Consider the following 20,502-nt stretch of genomic DNA (forward strand, 5'->3'; position numbering starts at 1 on the left):
ACTGGTAGAGCAAAAGGAAGACGGTCATTTTTTTTTTTTTTAATTTCTGTGTTACTTCTTCTATTTTTTTCCCCCTTCAAGACCAACCGCGTAACCAGGTTATGTCCGGGTCTAGGTTGAGACCGATTCAAACCAGTTTGGAATTTCTTTTGGTTTAGGATTTTTTTCTCTGGTCAAAAAAAAGAAAGAAAGAGATTTTTACTCTTAAAATTCAAACTAGTAGATCATTCTCATCTGACAGGCAAGGGTGGGACCATAGCGTATGTCTTATGAACATTTAATGTGCACTTAATGTGAACTGTTCTTTCAAATCTAAAGTGTCAAAGTTCGAGGCTATTCTTAGTTTTAAAAATCAAACTAGCAGATCATTCCCATTCTAAAATCAAGGCCTTGTGAAAAGACCAAGCATCTACGTTAAAGGACCCATGCCATTGTGTACGGCGACTTTCTTATACATACCGCGTGGAAAAAGCTGTAGAAATTTGAATCTATATTTTGAACTAAAGCATCATCAAAAACATTTTTTTCCTGATAACAAAAATATCTTCCACTTTAATTTGTCATGTTTTGAAAAAAGATTTACACATAAAAAGACACAATCTGTTATTTGCATCTATTGAAAAAAAAAAAATCAAAGGCAGGTTATAAATTCCCCAGGTTAAGGTTTTTTTTTTTTGTTGGGGGGGGTTTCAAAGATTGGTTGAAAAACAATGATCACGTCTCAATCTCTGCTTTCCATCACAAGTTAAAAGAGAAAAATGCAAGAGTTGTGGCTTAAAAATAAACAAGTCAAGAACTCAACTGCACATAAAATGATAACTTAGAAATAATGATTTCCAAAATCGTGAGTAACGATTTTGATCCTTCACAAAAATTTTAATTTCTAAAATTTTGATGATGCCGAATGGGCTATAAGAAACGAAATCCGCTTTGCACAAAAACGCATTCTAAACAATGGCTCAGCATGAACTTTGTATCTTCCTTGCATTTAATCTTGTCTTCTCGCTTTTTTGGTCGCCATGCAAGTTCAGTGCAGGACTTTCTGAAACTGAAGCTCTGATCAAATGGAAACACATTCTCCCACAGCAACCAGTATTGGATTCATGGGTCCTTCCACCTTTCAACAATGTTCAAAGCCCATGTTCATGGCGTGGAATAACTTGTGATAATTCTATAGGAAGTGTCATCGGAATAAACTTGGCACACGCAGGCCTTGAAGGTACCCTTCAAAACTTGAACCTGCCCGCATTTCCGAATCTTCTTCGTCTTGATCTCAACTCAAACAACCTCACCGGCAGCATACCAGAAAACATTGGGGTCCTCACTAAACTACAATTCCTTGATCTTAATACTAATCTCCTCAATGGCACTTTACCTCTTTCTCTTGTAAATTTGACTCAAGTTTATGAACTTGATTTTTCCCGAAACCCCATAACTGGAATATTAGACCCACATCTTTTTCCAGATGGTTCTGATCAACCCAAGATTGGATTGATTGGGATTAGAAATCTTCTCTTTCAAGACACCAAGCTTGGTGGTAGAATTCCTAACGAAATAGGGAACATAAGAAATTTAACTGTGTTGGCTCTAGACGGGAATGGCTTCTTTGGGCCTATTCCTTCATCTCTCGGAACTGTACACATTTAAGTGTTCTTAGGATGCCTGAAAACCAACTCTCAGGCATGACCCCCCAAGTTTTGGTAGATTGACTAATCTGTCTGATGTGCGCTTCCACATAAATAAATTATACGGTTCTGTTCCCCAAGAATTTGAAAATCTCTCTTCTTTAACTGTATTGCATCTTGCTGAAAACAACTTCTCTGGAGAGTTGCCACCACAAGTTTGCAAAGGTGGAAAGCTAGTCAATTTCAGTGCCGCCTACAATAGTTTCACTGGTCTAATCCCCATGAGCCTAAAAAATTGCCATCCTTATTTAGAGTTTGACTTCAACTGACAGGTTACGCAGATCAAGATTTTGGAGTGTATCCGAATCTTACTTACATTGACATCAGTTACAATAAGGTACAAGGGAAACTTTTTGCACAATGGAGTGCCTGTAAGAGCCTGCAATCTCTTCTAATGGCTGGAAACTCAATCAGTGGCACTATACCAAAAGAGATTTTTCAGTTGGACCAATTAGAAGAACTTGATCTATCTTCCAACCAAATATATGGAGAGATTCCTCCCCAAATAAGGAATTTTCGTAGGATGTCTGCTTTATCTTTGAGCAGCAACAAACTATCAGGTTTCCTACTGACTGGCATTTGGAAGCTGTCAAATTTGCAAACTTTAGACTTGTCATCAAACATGCTTAGAGGACAAGTCCCATCCCAGATAGGTGATTGCACAACCTTGTTGTGTTTAAATTTGAGCAATAATGACTTCGTTGGCAAAGTCCTATACCAAATGGGAAATCTTGAATTCTTACAAGTTTTTTGGGAGTTGAGTTTTAACTCACTTTCTGGTGAAATCCCTGCGGATCTTTGTAAACTCAAAAGCTTGATAAGCTTGAATATGTCTCACAATAATATGTCAGGTCCTATCCCTAATTCCCTCACAGAAATGCAAAGCTTGTCAGTCCTCAATCTCTCACAATAATTTGGAGGGTCCTAATACATGATATTGCAATTTTCAATTCTTCTAATCTAGTGGATTTGAGTCACAAAAAAAGCATATGTGGGAGGATCCAAGGTTTGCAACCATGCATTGTCACAACTATAAAACCAATTGGAGGAGGTAACAAAAGGAAGGTTGTGATAGTTGTTGCTACTTCTATAGCAAGTGCACTGTTTGTTTTGTTTGTGCTACTTTTGATTCTTGTCATTCGCGGTAAGAGAAACTTAAGAGCTTTACAACATAAAGCTACAGTCAGCAGGGAAAATCCATTCTCAATATGGCACTTTGATGGCAAAATCATGTATGATGACATAATTGAAGCACCTGAGAACTTTCATGAGAAATACTGCATAGGTGCAGGAGCATTTGGAAAAGTCTACAAGCTGATATTGCGAGGGGAGGATAAAGTATTTGCTATAAAATAGTTCACATGTGAGGAAAATAGCTTAGACGTCGAGAATATAAAAGCTTTTGAGAATGAGATCAAGGCCATGATGGAAACTCACCACCGAAACATTGTGAAGTTGTATGGATTCTGCTCACAAGGGTTGCACACATTTCTAATTTATGAGTACGTCAAAAGAGGGAGCTTATCTGATATGCGTAGAAATGATAAAGAAGCATTAGAGTTGGGTTGGTCACAAAGGGTTCGTATTATCAAGGGGGTAGTAGAGGCTTTGTCATATATGCATCATGATTGCAAGCCAGTCATTGTTCACAGAGACATATCAAGCAATAACGTTTTATTGTCTTCAAATCTCGAAGTCCATCTCTCAGACTTTGGCACGGCAAGGTTCTTAAAAACCGATTCATCAATTTGGACGACTTTTACTGGCACATACGGTTATGCTGCTGCAGGTGAGTCGATATGATTAAAACAAATACATATATACATGCTTCTTAATTATTTTATTCTGCAAATCATTATTTACTCTGTGTTGTGTACTTTGTGCAGAGCTTGCATACACAATGGCAGTGACTGAGAAAGTTGATGTATATAGCTTTGTTGTTTTGGCCATTGAGTTGCTTATGGGAGAGCATCCTGGTGATTTTATATCACATACAAATCCATGGGATTGGTCATATCAGCTTGGCACATATTTTGGACCCTCGCTTGTCATCAATGAAGCATCAAAACTTTAACAAATTGGCTTTGATTTGGCAAATAGCTCTTTCCTGCATACAAACCAACCCTCAATCTCGACCGACCATGAGAACCATTGCCGACATTATGGAAACAGAGACTTTGCATTAGACCTCATTCTCGTATGCTTACTTGGCTTGTGCATATATGTTTTATGCATATTTGTTTTTACACAATTTCTTTTATAGACTTTTACACAATTCTTTATGATGCACTAATTCATGTTATTTTTATGTACAGGAACCAGGCGCTCAAGATAGCATCAATTTTCGAATTTTGTGCCGGTCGTCTTTGTTTTTTTTGTTTTTTTACCAGTCGTCTTTGTTGTTTACTTGTGCTTTTGTTTACTTTATTGTAGTATTTAGTGTGGAAGATATTATAAATTATGAAATTTTTGTTTGGTGCTTTGTTTGTAATACACACTTTTGTTACACTATGCTTTCGTTTATCTTTATTGTAATATATATTTGTTATATGCACAATTTTTTTTTAACTATATCCCCCGTCCATTCGATTTTTTATTTCCAGGGACCATTTATTTTTTTCATATAAATAAATATTTCATTTTAAATTTATCATCAAATTGAATGTTCTAATTGAAGACATTAAAAATTGTGAATTTAGTTTGGTGGCATTGTTGTGTAATTCGTGTGTGGAACTGTTGGTACTTTTTTCTTAACGCTGTTATCTTTTATGAACTAATGAGTGTATATATCAACAAATCACACTTGTTTGGAATACTACTAATGTATTCCACCTAGAAAAACAAAGAAATTGACAAGGGAAAATGTCACATCTAAAGCCAATTGAACTAATAAAATCCCAAATCAGGTTGGTAAATTCAATAATTTTCTAATTGGGTAAAGTAGCACTAATACCCTAATTTTCTTATTGGGTAAAGTAGCCTTTTTTTTTTGCACTCTCAATATCATAATCTTGTTTATTGTGTGCTAAACACCCTCAATCATAAAATAATATTGAGGTATTGGATGTAACTAAAAAAATAATATTGAGGTTGTGGATGTATCATAAATAAAATTATGACGTTAGGTGTATCTGGAAGATAGGGTGTTGCATGCTACTTTATCCTTCTTTAATTAAGTCATAGACCCAATTTATTAGGATTTCGAAATGCGGGTGGAATGACTTGACTTTACCCTTCCTTTCTCTTCCTATATCACGTTTGCTCTCTATTACAGCAACCTTAGCTCCATTTGTGCCCACTACATTAAATCTTCTACTGCTCGATTTCTCTTCGCCTCAATTTGGGAACCCTTTTGATGCAGGGCAAGGAGGTGAAAGAGAGAAGGGGAGAAGAGAAGAGAGGGGAGTGGAAAGGGAAGGAGAGACAAGAGGAGAGAAGGTCATGAAATATCAATTCTTATTCAATCATTAAAGCTGATTTCAACTGAAAATCCTAGCCCTTTGTATAAGACTTCTAGAAATATAATATGATAATAAAGTCCTATATCATATCTCACCCATTATTAAAGATAATTGCAAAATATTAAAAGACAATTAATGTAATAAAACATAATTTTAATGGATAAATATCTTTATTAAGACCCCTAGCAGATACCATAATTAATCTGATTAAATCCTAATTGTTCCTTATCTCATATTTCATCATTTCTTCCCCACTTGAAGTACTCAGCTCCTGACAAGTGAAAATTGAGGCACAAATCCTAAGAGAGAAGGTGTGAGATGACTTCATTTGGAAATTCCTTCAAACATATAAGATACCAAAAGAGAAAAACCTTGGCAAAAATGACTATTCAAATCTTGGAAAGTATCCAAAAACCCTTTCCAGCAGCCAAGATATTGTTAGAGTGACTAGTTCAGCAATGATGTGACCTTGGGTGGTATAGTAAACTGAAGAGGTGGGTTTTTAGTCCAATGAACTTGAACCTTACTAATTTCAAGCAGGGACAATGTTACCTTCATTGATGTTGAATGATTAACATGATCACCAAGTTGAAACTCTTCACCACTGAGGTCAACAGGATTATTATTATCATTAATATTAACTATAGGAGTCTCCATTGGAGCCTATGGAGCACAGGTGTTGCTGTTGCCATCTCAATGCCATGTCTAAGCCCAATAAGAGTTAGGGGAACTGCCGCAATTGTTGTTACAACGTCAGCTTCTGAATTTGAACAATGATCTTCAACCCCTCTAGAATTGCTTTTTCAGATTGCTTGATTCATCCTTTCATCGAAGGACTCTTTTAACTTTTGGAAAATGTTCATTATATTTTCTTGTATTCAAGCACATTCCTTATCACAACATTCAGCTTTTACTCTACTGTGTTCCTCATCCTTCTCACAACGCTTCTTCCAACGTTGTTTAATAGCTTTGAGACATCTGAAAAAGCATCATGTTCTTTTTCAGCTTTGTGACGCTTCTCAACACCTTATAGTCTTTTCCAACTACACCTGGACAGAAGCTGGGGTTGTCGTCTTGAAAACACTTTGCTTCCTCATATTTTTACTAGTCAGCATACTTGTATTGATGACGGTCATATGTATATCGATAGGGGTAGAGATGCTCATCCTGTCATTGCTTAGTGCACACATAGCTGCATACTTGTCGTTGATTAGTTCTCAAAATTAATTCTTCAAATTAACTCTTCAAATTTACTCAAAGTGCATTGATAAAATCCTAAAATTAGGGAGTTATCCCTGCTATACAATGGTTGCGACCATTTGAGCATGAGTTGAACAAGCTTTGCCGATTTGCAATATCCCTTCAACCATAAACTAATCTCGAAGCCCCATTCTAAAACTACGAAAATGCACCTTCTTGCGCTGAAAGTTTGAACTACTTGCCAACACAGAAATTGCTTCAAAACTATTTTATATTAATTTTATCCCAACGTAAGAAAAGGAAAAAAGAAAGAAAGAAAGATCCTGTCATCAACAAGCTGGAGAATCTCACCAAATTACGTAGCTAGAGATCCCAAAAATTTTTTTTTGGAGGGGGGGCTTATCAATCAGTATTTTGGGGATATAGAAGGTTTATGAAGAGGTTTAATTTTCCAAATTTGGTATAAATAAGTTTGAAGCTAATTTTTGGTCGTTAAAGACCTATTATTTTAAACAATTTAAAGAAAAATAGTTAGAAATTAATTTTTAACCTGCAAGCTTTCGGGAAGCTACCTTATGAGGTTTATATAGAAATGAAAAACAAAGAAGGAAAATTCTTATAAAGTTATGAGAAATAATTTTTAAAATTTGTCATGTGACTTAATTCAAAAAAGTAAGGGTAGAATTGTGAATTCATTATTTTGAGCCCGAAAAATGTCATTGGACTAAGATCAAGCCCATTTTTGGGAGGCTAGGGTGTTCCTTATCAGCTTTATGAGAGGAGAAATTTTCATATTTCATATGGTCTAAGAAATAAAATAAAAGAAGAAAAATGGAATTGAAATGGGAAAATTCTTTAAAAAGACACTGGATGATGAAGCCTTGTCGTACTGTGCTTTAAGGTTCTCAATCAACAACAAAACCACTGAATGCAATATAGCACAACTTTCGGTCACCTCACTTTGATGAACCTTTATTTATTACTTAAGCTGAGTGCCATAAAGTGCAATAAAATCGAGTTTTAGTTTTGGACATCAATTTGATTTAAAACTAAGTGAGTGCTATAAGAATGAACCTAAGCTATTATATTTTTAGTTTTTTAGATAAAGTGAGGATGGAATGGAAATGAATGACGGGAAACTTCTTGAAAACATTTTTTTTATGGCAATCATAATTTACTTAAGATAATAAGAGTCATGTGAAAATCATCAGGCTTTCTTGAAGAACAACCTTAATGACCAATTGAGTCCAATATTTAAATCAATGAATCTTGTTAATGAAAACATTGTTAAACTCTCACAATGTGCAATTTGATAACGATTAATGTAATTGACCCAATGTAACCCAAAATCAACTCAATATCAAAATATAACCATGCAAGATAAGAGAAAACTAATAGAGTTACAATGAAACATATATGTAACAACATATATTGAAGTACAAAATTCAACATTAACCAATAGTTGGAGGAAAATAAAAAGGAATAAAGGAAAAGTGAAGAAAATGATGAAGAAAGAAGATGGAGATGGAGGGATGAGAAGGGGGGTGAAGAGAGCTGTGTGCTATGAGATAATGGAGTGATGATTTGAAAATAGGGTTTCTGGAGGCTCAAGGGGTTGAACTGGGTCAGATCAAGTAAGTAGGTGCTCTATTTTTACACTCTAGATCCGAATCTGGTTTTGCTGATATGACTCTTTCACCATAGTAAACCCACGGCAAATGGCTATCAGTTTGCCATGCCAAATGATATAGAGGGCAATTTCTTGGTTCTTATGTTGTGTAATCCCTTAGTCTTTGTAGGTGGCTCCAATTTTCAAGTGTTTTGCAATGAAAATCAACACTTTGCAGGATTAATTGTATGAGAAATTAATTAAATACAATTAATAACTAATTATAACAATTTTAGCCCTAGATTAAACTTAATTCCATGCAAACGCTCTTAATCCAAATTATGTGCAATTCCCAGTACTAGAAAAAGAAGGTCTTTTTACACTGGTTAGAATGGGCATTTGACACTGAAAAGGACAACCGGTGTAGAAACAGATGGTGTTAAAAGTTTGGACTTTTTACACCGATTTGGAAACATGTGTAGAAAACTATGATTTTAACAATGACTATTGTACCAACCGGTGTACACTACAAAAAAACAGCTAATTACTGACAGAATTAGCGACGGAAAATTATTCTGTTGCTAATTTCTGACGGATTATCAATGAAAATTCTATCACTAAATTTAGCAACGGATTAGCAACGTATTAGTGATGGAATTTCTATCCGTCACTAAATTCCGTCGCTAATTCGTCAAAAAATCCATCAGTAAATATTTAGCGATGGAATTAGCGATGAAATTTTTTCCGTCAGAAATTTTCGTCACTAAATTGTTTGTCACAAAAGTTTCCGTCACTAATTTCGTCACTAATTCTATTCCGTCACAATTCCGTCGTTAGTCTGTCACTAATTTTAAATTTGATTATTTTATATTATAATCTTACAACAATTTATATAATAACATAATTATGAATATAATGATTTAAATATATTTCTAATTAAAAAATATAATAAGAATATTAACAACTTTCTTGTACAAACTGATATAAGAAAGAAATAATTTTATGATATGTACAATATATTGAAAAATATAATATATGATAGAAATTAAAAACCAAAAAATGAATTTATATGAACACAAACTAATATTAAAGTGAATTTTAAATTTCAATCATTAAACAATAAAATTTTGATCATGATATAATTAATGCTCATAATATAGATTGATTTTGGTTTTCTATACAAAAACAAATGGTATATATAAAGAATTTTAAGAAAATAAATTACATAGGATACATATATATGTAGGAGAATATTGTTTATCATAATCTATTCAAAGCATTTACTTTTTTATATAGAATAATTTATCAGATTTTATTGTAGCAGCTATTTTTTGAACAACTAGATTTTTTAACTAATCATAAATGGTTTTCATCAAATGTATAACACATATATAGATAATATAATATAATTTAATATAATACATATATAATTAAATTGGATATCTTATCAATGTTAGTTAAAAAATAAATTTAAAAAATTATTTCTGAAAAATTTATTTATGATTTAAAATTCAAAATTTGTGTCATTGGAAATTAAAATTATATTAAAAATATTTTTTTAAAAATAAAACATTATAACACAAATAGTAAAACAACTCTTTAAAAATTATTTTGTCATTAAAATAGTTATGATTAAAATTATCATATAGTTTTTTTAGTTTTGAATAATATATATGTATATATAATTATTTGTGTAAAAGAATATTATATATATAGATATTTAATTTTGCATAATAAGTCAACAGATTAATTGCAGCTCAATTGGTAAAGCCGCATACACGCGCAGAGCAGGTCCCCAAGTTTGAGCCATGAAGAAGTCACTTTGAAAAGGAATTATGTGGTGGCAACACGTGGCGGCACACGTAGCAGGCAGAGTTGATGACATGGCAACTGGTAGAGGCGCCACATGACATTTTAATTTGTTTTTCAAAAATTGGGTTAGCAACAAATTAGTAACAGAAAAATCCGTGATGGAAATTTTTGTCAATAATTAGCGATGGAATTTTTTGTCGCTAATCCAATTAGTGATGAAGGAATAAACGACAAAACAAATTCCGTCGCTAAATAAATAACTTTGTCACTAATAGCATGTTTTTTTGTTGTGGTAAGCATTGAAAATTTAAATAAAAAGAGGTCCATTGGTGGTCTAAGAAATTGACCTTTTTTTATTTAATTTTCTTATACTAGTTAGTTCTTCTAATGACTAAATATTTTTTTGCTAAACAAAAGAAACTGTAAAACCACAAAGCCTAGCAGTTAGCAACTAACTAGTATAGGATTTAGAAAAATAGTTCACTAGGAAGAAAGAAAATAAAGCAAGATGAGTTACTAGTAGTTGACAGGGAGAAAGAAAATGAAGGCTAGTTCCCTTTGCAAGAATGAGTTAGATCCCTGACAAGTACTTGGTGATTCAAGGTAATACAACTTGGATCTGATTATACTTGAATGACTAAATACTTGGCAGAGTTTCTTATCCTGTTTAATAGACCCAATATGACAACGATGCCTCAAGCCTCAGATAGCTTGTAACCTTTAATGAACATATTCAAAGCTAATCTCAAACAGAAAGAGACTAGCATTAGGGTTTAGGTAAATAGCCTAGGGAAGAAATAAAATAGCGATGATATTACCTAAGGTGAGAATAGGGTGATGGAGGCAACAGATGATGATGATAACAGCAAGTAACGAAAGATGATTTGAGCACTCTATGCCATCTCCATATTTCTTTCTGAGAACACGTGTCTTTGTATTATGGGACTGTGAAAATGAAGGCGAGAGGGTCTTATCTATAACTAGGGCAAAAAGTTAACACCGATTGACATAGAAAATGATGTTAAAAACACATTTTACATCAAACACAAGATAAAAGTAATCACCGGAACTTTGAAAATAAAAATAGTCAATAGTTAAACTAGAGTAGTCAATAGCTATATGAAAGTGGTCACCGAGAGTAAGGACAATGTTGTCATTTTACAAGATTCACTACCAGAAAAAAGGCTTTTCACGGCGGTTTTGAAGGCGAAGTTGATAAAGGCGACATTGAAAGGTAAAGAAAACACGGCAGTTCAAAATTGCCGTGGAAAAGCGATTTTCCACGGCGGTTATATAGAAAACCGCCGTGGAAAATTGATTTTCCACAGCGGTTAAAATAGATAAACCGCCGTGGAATATGCTTTGAACGGTGGTTATATATATAACCGCTGTTAAAAATAAATTTTTTTTTAAAATTCTGCTTGATTTTCATTTTTACCACCCTATAGTTTATAGTTCCAAATAAATGTAGGCAGTGCAGATCATGCAGAACAAGATCAATTTAGCTAGTTGATATATATACAACATTGAAATTTCTTTTACACAATTCAAAAATAGGGAACCGGCCAATATAATAGAACTAGGTGGTTAATTAAGACCAAGGAACACGTATTGGCTAGGTCCAACAATTCTGAAATAGAAGTAACTACTTCTCTATATAATGGAAATCATGAACATGTACATATAAGAGGGAACTGAGAGAAAACATCTAACAATGAATTTTTCGAGAAATAACCTATCTATTTGAAAGCTAAATTTCAATTTTTTCTATCAATGTTGTTGACAAAGTGTCCCTCATCAAGTTGATGTCATCCATGAGATATGGCGTAGTATTTTGAAATATCTGTTAAGCAAAAATAACATAGTAAACTTAGTCAAAAATATGAAATGAATTGAAGAACATCATGCAACATAACTTATCTTTACCTCGTCTAATTTCTTAATCGTTCCTGTCTCAATTATGTCATTCATGTAGCGAATGACATAATATCCACACTCAACATGTCCTTGTTGACAACGGTACTAAAAAAATAAGATATAAAATTTAAATATTAGACGTTATTGATTATAAACATTAACTTTAATTCATCCAAAAATGTTTAAAAGTTAGTTCAAAACAACATATACCTTTGGAAGAATCCATGTTGGTGCTTGTCTATTTTGTTTAATCGCCACAACATTAAAAGTATGAAAAGCCCTATCAACATTATAAGAGAAAATGATATTAGAGCATGCTTGTATAAACTTCACAAGTAATAAATATATAAATAAAAACTAACATGTCGATGACATCTTTGGTTTCTTCGGATGGACTTCCACAGAGTGAATCGAACCAGTAAACTTTGTTGTCAAAAGGGACACAAACAATTAGAGTCCAATGATAATTGCAAAAGGCAAACCATGTTAATTATAACCCGACACATACAGCTTGTATATCTCAAATACAATAATACACTTACCCTTCCACGTAAGGTGCAAAATATATTAGCTTTCTGGTCTAAGTCATTGTGGTCATAATGTAGATTGACCTTGCTTCCACAGTATTAAATTCTTTCTGCACCCTTTGAGGACACATAAAGCCATATGTTCCTTCAAGTCCTCCGTTTCAACAGATTTGATTAAAGTGCCTGTTGTTCAAGTAAAAAACATTAGGACATGCATGAAGTATAATATGTAATAAGAAAATGATATTGTAACTTACAAAATAGCGAGTTGCATAAAAGCTATATCAAGCTCCTCAAAGTTGAGGAACTTAACGAGGTCCCTCTTGTCAATGGTGAAGTCGTATGTTATATCTGAGCCCACAACCCCCAACGGCATCTTGAAAGTCACAGGCTTATCCATGTTTGGCACTATGGAATGAAGAACCTCCAAATTGGAATACATAAGCGCAACATCACTAGGAAGAGGCAAGAGTACAGGATTAGATGATGCGCTCGTTGTGGCCTTCTTTGCTACCGCCTTCTTCACCATTGGCTTTGCAATAAGTCTCTTTGGCCACAAAATGAAATGTCCTTTAGCTTGGGCCAAGAGTCGAACCTCATCAATAGGATTGGGCACTGGTGTACCCCTTGACCACGAACAATCCTCTCCACTGTCACCCTTGCTTGATTGCTCGGAATTTTGTTGCCGTGAATCGTTGTGCCCATGAATGCTCGACCACTAGCAACATGAACAGGTGAATTTTCATAATCCACATAGAGAGAACACGGCATCCCATTGTCTTCGACAGGGTCAGGGCTAGGGTCAGGGTCAAACACTGTCAGTGGTTGTGTCTGATTATTACTGCCCTTTCCGCTTTTTATCACAGGTGAACCCTGAAACATAATATGAAATTAGTTAAGAAATATTAAATAAGTTTAAATGGATCAAATGAATCTTTAGAAGATTTAAAAAGATGTGTGATTATTACCTGGGAAGGTTCAGATACTCGGGGCATCTGGAATCCACTCGTACTCATCATCATCAGAGTCTATTGAAACTTGGCATCGAATTCGTCACGTATCTTTTGCATCTCTGCCATGTGTTGTTGACTTAGTTCAGCTCGAACTCTCTCTGTTTCTTCCTGTAGTTGTTGGTCGAGCTCCTCTTTATATACCATGTTAGCAGAGGATGATCTAGTGCTTCTTCGTGAAGCAGAGCCAAAAAATTCTTTAATACCAATCCCTTTAGGGGTCCTTGGACTCTTTCGGGATGGTCAGCCTTTCCAATAGCAGTGGCCAAGATATCCATCCGTCCTTGAGGGATGAATGTACCTTGAGATAATTGCTCCTCAAGTGTATCCTATATCATTAAAGCAACAAATTCAATTTAAGATAATTGAAAAAAACAATTAATGAAGCGTAATTCTTAAATATTACTTACAATCCTCTCAGCAACAGCAGCAGACTGTGGAGTAATGTATTGACCCTTTTTAATCCTCGCCGCCTTCCATTTTTCTTGGTGAGAAGGACGCTCAATAGGTGGCATGTAGCCAGTAGGATCTGAAGCAGCAGCCATCTATGTATTCTTCAGTCGTTCCTCTATCATACTTCTTTCCAACCCATCATACCCTGCACGAGACATGGTATGTGGGTATACATTCTGCTCAGATATTTGTTTGTTCTTCTGACTCAATGCCTATGACAATGAAACCAAATTGACAAAATTAGTTTAGTTAAATAAAATATGACCTAATTAAAAATTAAGTTTGAAGAAACCAAACATGAAATGCAGGTTCTTCATGTTGCTTCACAAAATTCTCCCATGCCTCTTCACTAATAAATGAATATCATTCCTTAGGATGCTCACCCTTTCTTTTTCCATTAATATAATGTTTTGTAAGCGTGGACTTAAAATCCCTCCACCATTCATCAATTTGCTTTAACAGACGGTCTCTCATTTACTTAGTAGCAGGAATATCAAATGTCAGCTGCAATACAATAATAGCATAGAGTTATAAAGTAAATAAGCAACTATAATTGAAACAAGTAGAGAAAACAATGCACAATATACCAATATATCCTCCCAAAGGTTTTTCTTCAAATCTTTGTCCACCTTCTTCCAGCTAGGAATGTCAATGCTAATCTTACTGCGTGCGAGATAACCCACATAACTAGTAAATTGAGCCCCATCCTTTCCTATAGGCTTCAGATTATCATCAAACTCCACTGTAATCCTCATAGGCTGTGTGCTCTCATCACGTAAAGCTAAATGCCTCATATGGGTTGGCTCTCTACCCTTTCTCCGGTTAGTAAAAGAGTTGTCGTTACCAGAACCCTGTTGACCGGATCCGTCCATTTCTTGTTTAAAGAACAACGAATTAATAAATGTAAGAATAAAAAATATCAAGTTAATATAAAACATTATATTATTGTTTTCTTGGCTCGTCACCAAATTGAGAAAATTTTTGATCTATTGTTTTCCATTGAGGAGAATCTGCTGGGTGATGAAGCTTTCCATCACATATTTTCTCATCGAAATGCCATCTCAAGTTCTTTGCATCTGTGGCATTAGCAAATAGACACTTAAATCGTGGTATTATTGGAAGATACCACAGAACCTTTGAAGGAGAACCTTTGGTCATCTCATTATAATCACCATCATCTTTCTTCATTTTGTATCTTGAAGTCCCACATTTAGGGCACTTATTCAACCCTTCATAATCATTTCTGAATAATATGCAGTCATTAGGACACGCATGTATCTTCTCATATTCCAAACCCATCGGACACAAAATCTTTTTTGCCTCATACATTCGTTTCAGAAGTGAATTCCCTTTGGGAAGAATATTACTCAGCAATTCAAGCAATTCCGTAAAACTAGCATCGGTCCAACCATTTCTTGCCTTCAAATTCATTAGTTTCAATACGGTTGTCAATCTTGTGTAATCATCTTTGCACCCCGGGTATAAAGGTGTCTCTACATCACTACACAAAGTTTCAAAGGTGGAAGAAAACTGTGTAGAGGATTCAGACCTTATATCACGAAACATATCCGAAATTCTATCACCAAAGTCTTCATTCACAACCTTCTCATTTGCAGACAGTGTAGTCTTTCTAATTTCTCCATGTCATATCCAGTTTGTATACCTCAAATTTATCCCATCACAGATAAGATGCTCTTTTATCTCAGAAATACTCCCTCAACTATTGTTTAAACATTTGACATAAGGACAATAGTACAATCCATCTCTTTTACTAGGGGCATTTCTCGGAGCAAACTCAAGAAACTTTTCAACCCCATCCTCATATTCTTTGCTAATTCTCTTAGCTTTCATCCAACTACGATCCATTGTTCTACAGATTATTTAAACACTTTACTATCAATCAAAATTCATAACGAAGAAAAAAAAAACACAAAATAACAAACAGATTATTTATTACTAAATTCTTATATTTATTACAAGAAAATTACCAAAAATTCGAAATAAATATCAAAAAATTATACAAAAATTTAAAAACTTCACAACTAGTCAACTCCAAACATTTAAACATGTTTCTAATACAGTATATAAGAAGGAATTAAGGTTTTCTCACATCCAATACCCACCAATCAACACCAATCCACAGTTCAACCACATAAAAAATGTAAAATAAACAACACAAGCCAATCATAATGTAAAACTAATAAACCCATTTCATATATAACAGATTTTCATAGCCAAAATATTCAGTCTCGCTTTTTTGGTCGCCAGGCAAGTTCAGTGCAGGACTTTCTGAAACTGAAGCTCTGATCAAATGGAAGCACAGTCTCCCACAACAACCAATATTGGATTCATGGGTCCTTCCACCTTTCAACAACGTTCAAAGCCCATGTTCATGGCGTGGAATAACTTGTGATAATTCTACAGGAAGTGTCATCGGAATAAACTTGGCACACGCAGGCCTTGAAGGTACCCTTCAAAACTTGAACTTGTCTGCATTTCCGAATCTTCTTCGTCTTGATCTCAACTCAAACAACCTCACCGGCAGCATACCAGAAAACATTAGGGTCCTCACTAAACTACAATTCCTTGATCTTAATACTAATCTCCTCAATGGCACTTTACCTCTTTCTCTTGCAAATTTGACTCAAGTTTATGAACTTGATTTTTCCCGAAACCCCATAACTGGAATATTAGACCCACGTCTTTTTCCAGATGGTTCTTATCAACCCAAGATTGGATTGATTGGGATTAGAAATCTTCTCTTTCAAGACACCAAGCTTGGTGGTAGAATTCCCAACGAAATAGGGAACATAAGAAATTTAACTGTGTTGGCTCTAGACGGGAATAGCTTCTTTGGAACTATTCCTTCATCTCTCGGAAACTGTACACATTTAAGTGTTCTTAGGATGCCTGAAAACCAACTCTCAGGCATGATCCCCCCAAGTTTTGGTAGATTGACTAATCTGTCTGATGTGCGCTTCCACATAAATAAATTATACGGTTCTATTCCCCAAGAATTCGGAAATCTCTCTTCTTTAACTGTATTACATCTTGCTGAAAACAACTTCTCTGGAGAGTTGCCACCACAAGTTTGCAAAGGTGGAAAGCTAGTTAATTTCAGTGCTGCCTACAATAGTTTCACCGGTCCTATCCCCATGAGCCTAAAAAATTGCCCATCCTTATTTAGAGTTCGACTTCAACATAACCAACTGACAGGTTACGCAGATCAAGATTTTGGAGTGTATCCCAATCTTACATACATTGACATCAGTTACAATAAGGTACAAGGGAAACTTTCTGCACAATGGAGTGCCTGTAAGAGCCTGCAATCTCTTCTAATGGCTGGAAACTCAAGCAGTGGCACTATACCAAGAGAGATTTTTCAGTTGGACCAATTAGAAGAACTTGATCTATCTTCCAACCGAATATATGGAGAGATTCCTCCCCAAATAAGGAATTTTCGTAGGATGTCTGCTTTATCTTTGAGCAGCAACAAACTGTCAGGTTTCCTACCGACTGGCATTGGGAAGCTATCAAATTTGCAAACTTTAGACTTGTCATCAAACATGCTTAGTGGACAAGTCCCATCCTAGATTGGTGATTGCACAAACTTGTTGCGTTTAAATTTGAGCAATAATGACTTCGTTGGCAAGGTCCCATACCAAATGGGAAATCTTGAATTCTTACAAGTTTTTTTGGACTTGAGTTTTAACTCACTTTCTGGTGAAATCCCCGTGGATCTTAGTAAACTCAAAAGCTTGATAAGCTTGAATATGTCTCACAATAATATGTCAGGTCCTATCCCTAATTCCCTAACAGAAATGCAAAGCTTGTCAGTCCTCAATCTCTCTTACAATAACTTGGAGGGTCCTATACACGAGAGTGCAATTTTCAATTCTTCTAATCTAGTGGATTTGAGTCACAACAAAAACTTATGCGGGAGGATCCAAGGTTTGCCACCATGCATTGTCACAACTACAAAACCAATTGGAGGAGGTAACAAAAGGAAGGTTGTGATAGTTGTTGCTACTTCTATAGCAAGTGCACTTATTGTTTTGTTTGTGCTACTTTTGATTCATGTCTTTCGCGGTAAGAGAAACTTAAGAGCTTTAGAACATAAAGCTAGAGTCAACAGGGAAAATCCATTCTCAATATGGCACTTTGATGGTAAAATCATGTATGATGACATAATTGAAGCGACTGAGAACTTTCATGAGAAATACTGCATAGGTGCAGGAGCATTTGGAAAAGTCTACAAGCTTATATTGCGAGGGGAGGATAAAGTATTTGCAATAAAAAAGTTCACATGTGAGGAAAATAGCTTAGACGTCGAGAATATAAAAGCTTTTGAGAATGAGATCAAGGCCATGATGGAAACTCGCCAACGAAACATTGTGAAATTGTATGGATTCTACTCACAAGGGTTGCACACATTTCTAATTTATGAGTACGTCGAAAGAGGGAGCTTATCTGATATGCTTAGAAGTGATAAAGAAGCATTAGAGTTGGATTGGTCACAAAGGGTTCGTATTATCAAGGGGGTAGTAGAGGCTTTGTCATATATGCATCATGATTGCAAGCCAGCCATTGTTAACAGAGACATATCAAGCAATAACGTTTTATTGTCTTCAAATCTCGAAGTCCATCTCTCAGACTTTGGCATGGCAAGGTTCTTGAAAACCGATTCATCAATTTGGACGACTTTTGCTGGCACATACGGTTATGCTACTCCAGGTGAGTCGATATGATTAAAACAAATACATATATACATGCTTCTTAATTATTTTATTCTGCAAATCATTATTTACTCTATGTTATGTACTTTGTGCAGAGCTTGCATACACAATGGCAGTGATTGAGAAAGTTGATGTATATAGCTTTGGTGTTTTGGCCATTGAATTGCTTATGGGAGAGCATCCTGGTGATTTTATAACGCATATTCAAATCCATGGGATTGGTCATCTCAGCTTGGCACATATTTTGGACCCTCGCTTGTCATCAATGAAGCATCAAAACTTTAACAAATTGGCTTCGATTTGGCAAATAGCTCTTTCCTACATACAAACCAACCCTCAAGCTCGACCGACCATGAGAACCATTGCCAACATGATGGAAACAGAGACTTTGCATTAGACCTCATTCTTGTAAGCTTAGTTGGCTTGTGCATATATGTTTTATGCATATTTGTTTTTACACAATTTCTTTTATAAACTTCTACACAATTCTTTATGATGCACTAATTTATGTTATTTTTATGTACAGGGACCAAGCGCTCAAGATAGCATCAATTTTCAAATTTCGTGCCCGTCATCTTTGTTTTTTTTTGTTTTTTTACCAGCCGTCTTTGTTGTTTACTTGTGCTTTTGTTTACTTTATTGTAGTATTTAGTGTGGAAGATATTATAAATTATGAAATTTTTGTTTGGTGCTTTGTTGTGTAATACACACTTTTGTTACACTATGCTTTCGTTTATCTTTATTGTAATATATATTTGTTATATGCACAATTTTTTTAACTATATCCCTCGTCCATTCGATTTTTTATTTCCAGGGACCATATACTTTTTTTTCATATAAATAAATATTTCGTTTTAAATTTATCATCAAATTGAATGTTCTAATTGAAGACATTAAAAATTATGAATTTAGTTTGGTGGCATTGTCGTGTAATTCTTGTGTGGAACTGTTGGCACTTTTTTCTTAACGCTGTTATCTTTTATGAACTAATGAGTGTATATATCAACAAATAACACTTGTTTGGAATACAACTAATGTATTCCACCTAGAAAGACAAAGAAATTGACAAGGGAAAATTTCACATCTAAAGCCAATTGAACTAATAAAATCCCAAATCAGGTTGGTAAATTCAATAATTTTCTAATGGGTTAAAGTGCAATTTTAACAACAAAGTTTATCCTAAGGAGTACTGGGCACCATAAAGTTTATTTGGGTGCAAAAATATACATGAAGTTGTCAAAAGGGAGCATCTGGCACCATACCATTAACATCCGTCAGTTTATCGTTAGAGGGGCCCAGAAAGTCAGTTTTAAGGTGCATTTTTAACAACAAAGTTTGCATCAAGGGGCATTAGGCACCATGAAATTTACTTGGGTGTAAAAATATACATGAACTTTGTAAAAGGAAAAAAATAACAAAATTCTTCAACTTCCATAAACATCCATTAATTTTATTTTTTTCGATCTCACCAAATGCTATATTTTCTCTCTATAAATTTTCACTTCCAAGCCGATCCATCTTTCTCTCATTATAGTCAACACGCACACTCTCTCTGTTATGTCGTTTTCTGAGCCTCCAAGCTTTTTATATGTATTTAAGCAAAACACATCTTTCCCTTCTAGGATATGAGGTTCATTCCTTGCACTCGAGTACTACCTCCAGTCCTTAATATAGGATCCAATGGACTAATTTGATGAGATTAAAATAAATAAATAAATTACTTTAAATATTATATTATTTATTTATTTGACGCAATAGCATATAGTACATGATCTCTCTAAAATATTTATATGCATCATTAAATTATATATTAGTTTACAAGCCAAGAAAATTAATTTGAAGAAAAAACAATAAATATAATATTTTAAAGTAATTTATTTATTTATTTTTAATCTTCTCAAATTAGTCCATTGCATCCTATATTAAGGACTGGAAGTAGTATTTGGATGCAAGCAATAAACCTTATATCCTAGAAGGGAAAGATGTGTTTTGCTTAAATACATACAAAAGGCTTGGAGGCTAAGAAAACGACATGACAGAGAGAGTATGCGTGTTGACTATGATAAGAGAAAGATGGATTGACTTGGAAGTG

General features: G+C 34.6%; 2 protein-coding genes and 1 pseudogene across 2 annotated transcripts; all 3 read left to right on the forward strand.

Moving 5' to 3' along the window:
- Positions 1-1,658: 1,658 nt before the first annotated feature.
- LOC114746795 (MDIS1-interacting receptor like kinase 2-like) lies at positions 1,659-3,041 on the forward strand. The gene is made up of 3 exons (XM_028935075.1): positions 1,659-1,680; positions 1,958-2,536; positions 2,650-3,041. The coding sequence occupies exons 1-3, from the start codon at positions 1,659-1,661 to the stop codon at positions 3,039-3,041; spliced, it is 993 nt and encodes a 330-aa protein (XP_028790908.1).
- Positions 3,042-3,302: 261 nt separating this feature from the next.
- Positions 3,303-3,759, forward strand: LOC114746797 (MDIS1-interacting receptor like kinase 2-like). Its single transcript, XM_028935076.1, has 2 exons — positions 3,303-3,474; positions 3,572-3,759. The coding sequence occupies exons 1-2, from the start codon at positions 3,303-3,305 to the stop codon at positions 3,757-3,759; spliced, it is 360 nt and encodes a 119-aa protein (XP_028790909.1).
- Positions 3,760-9,790: 6,031 nt separating this feature from the next.
- Positions 9,791-18,807, forward strand: LOC114746798 (MDIS1-interacting receptor like kinase 2-like; annotated as a pseudogene).
- The last annotated feature ends 1,695 nt before the right edge of the window (positions 18,808-20,502 follow it).

Source organism: Neltuma alba, unplaced genomic scaffold, assembly GCF_004799145.2.
Source record: "Neltuma alba isolate B1F8T4 unplaced genomic scaffold, ASM479914v2 tig00005112_pilon, whole genome shotgun sequence".
In the NCBI taxonomy this organism is placed as follows: Eukaryota; Viridiplantae; Streptophyta; class Magnoliopsida; order Fabales; family Fabaceae; genus Neltuma; species Neltuma alba.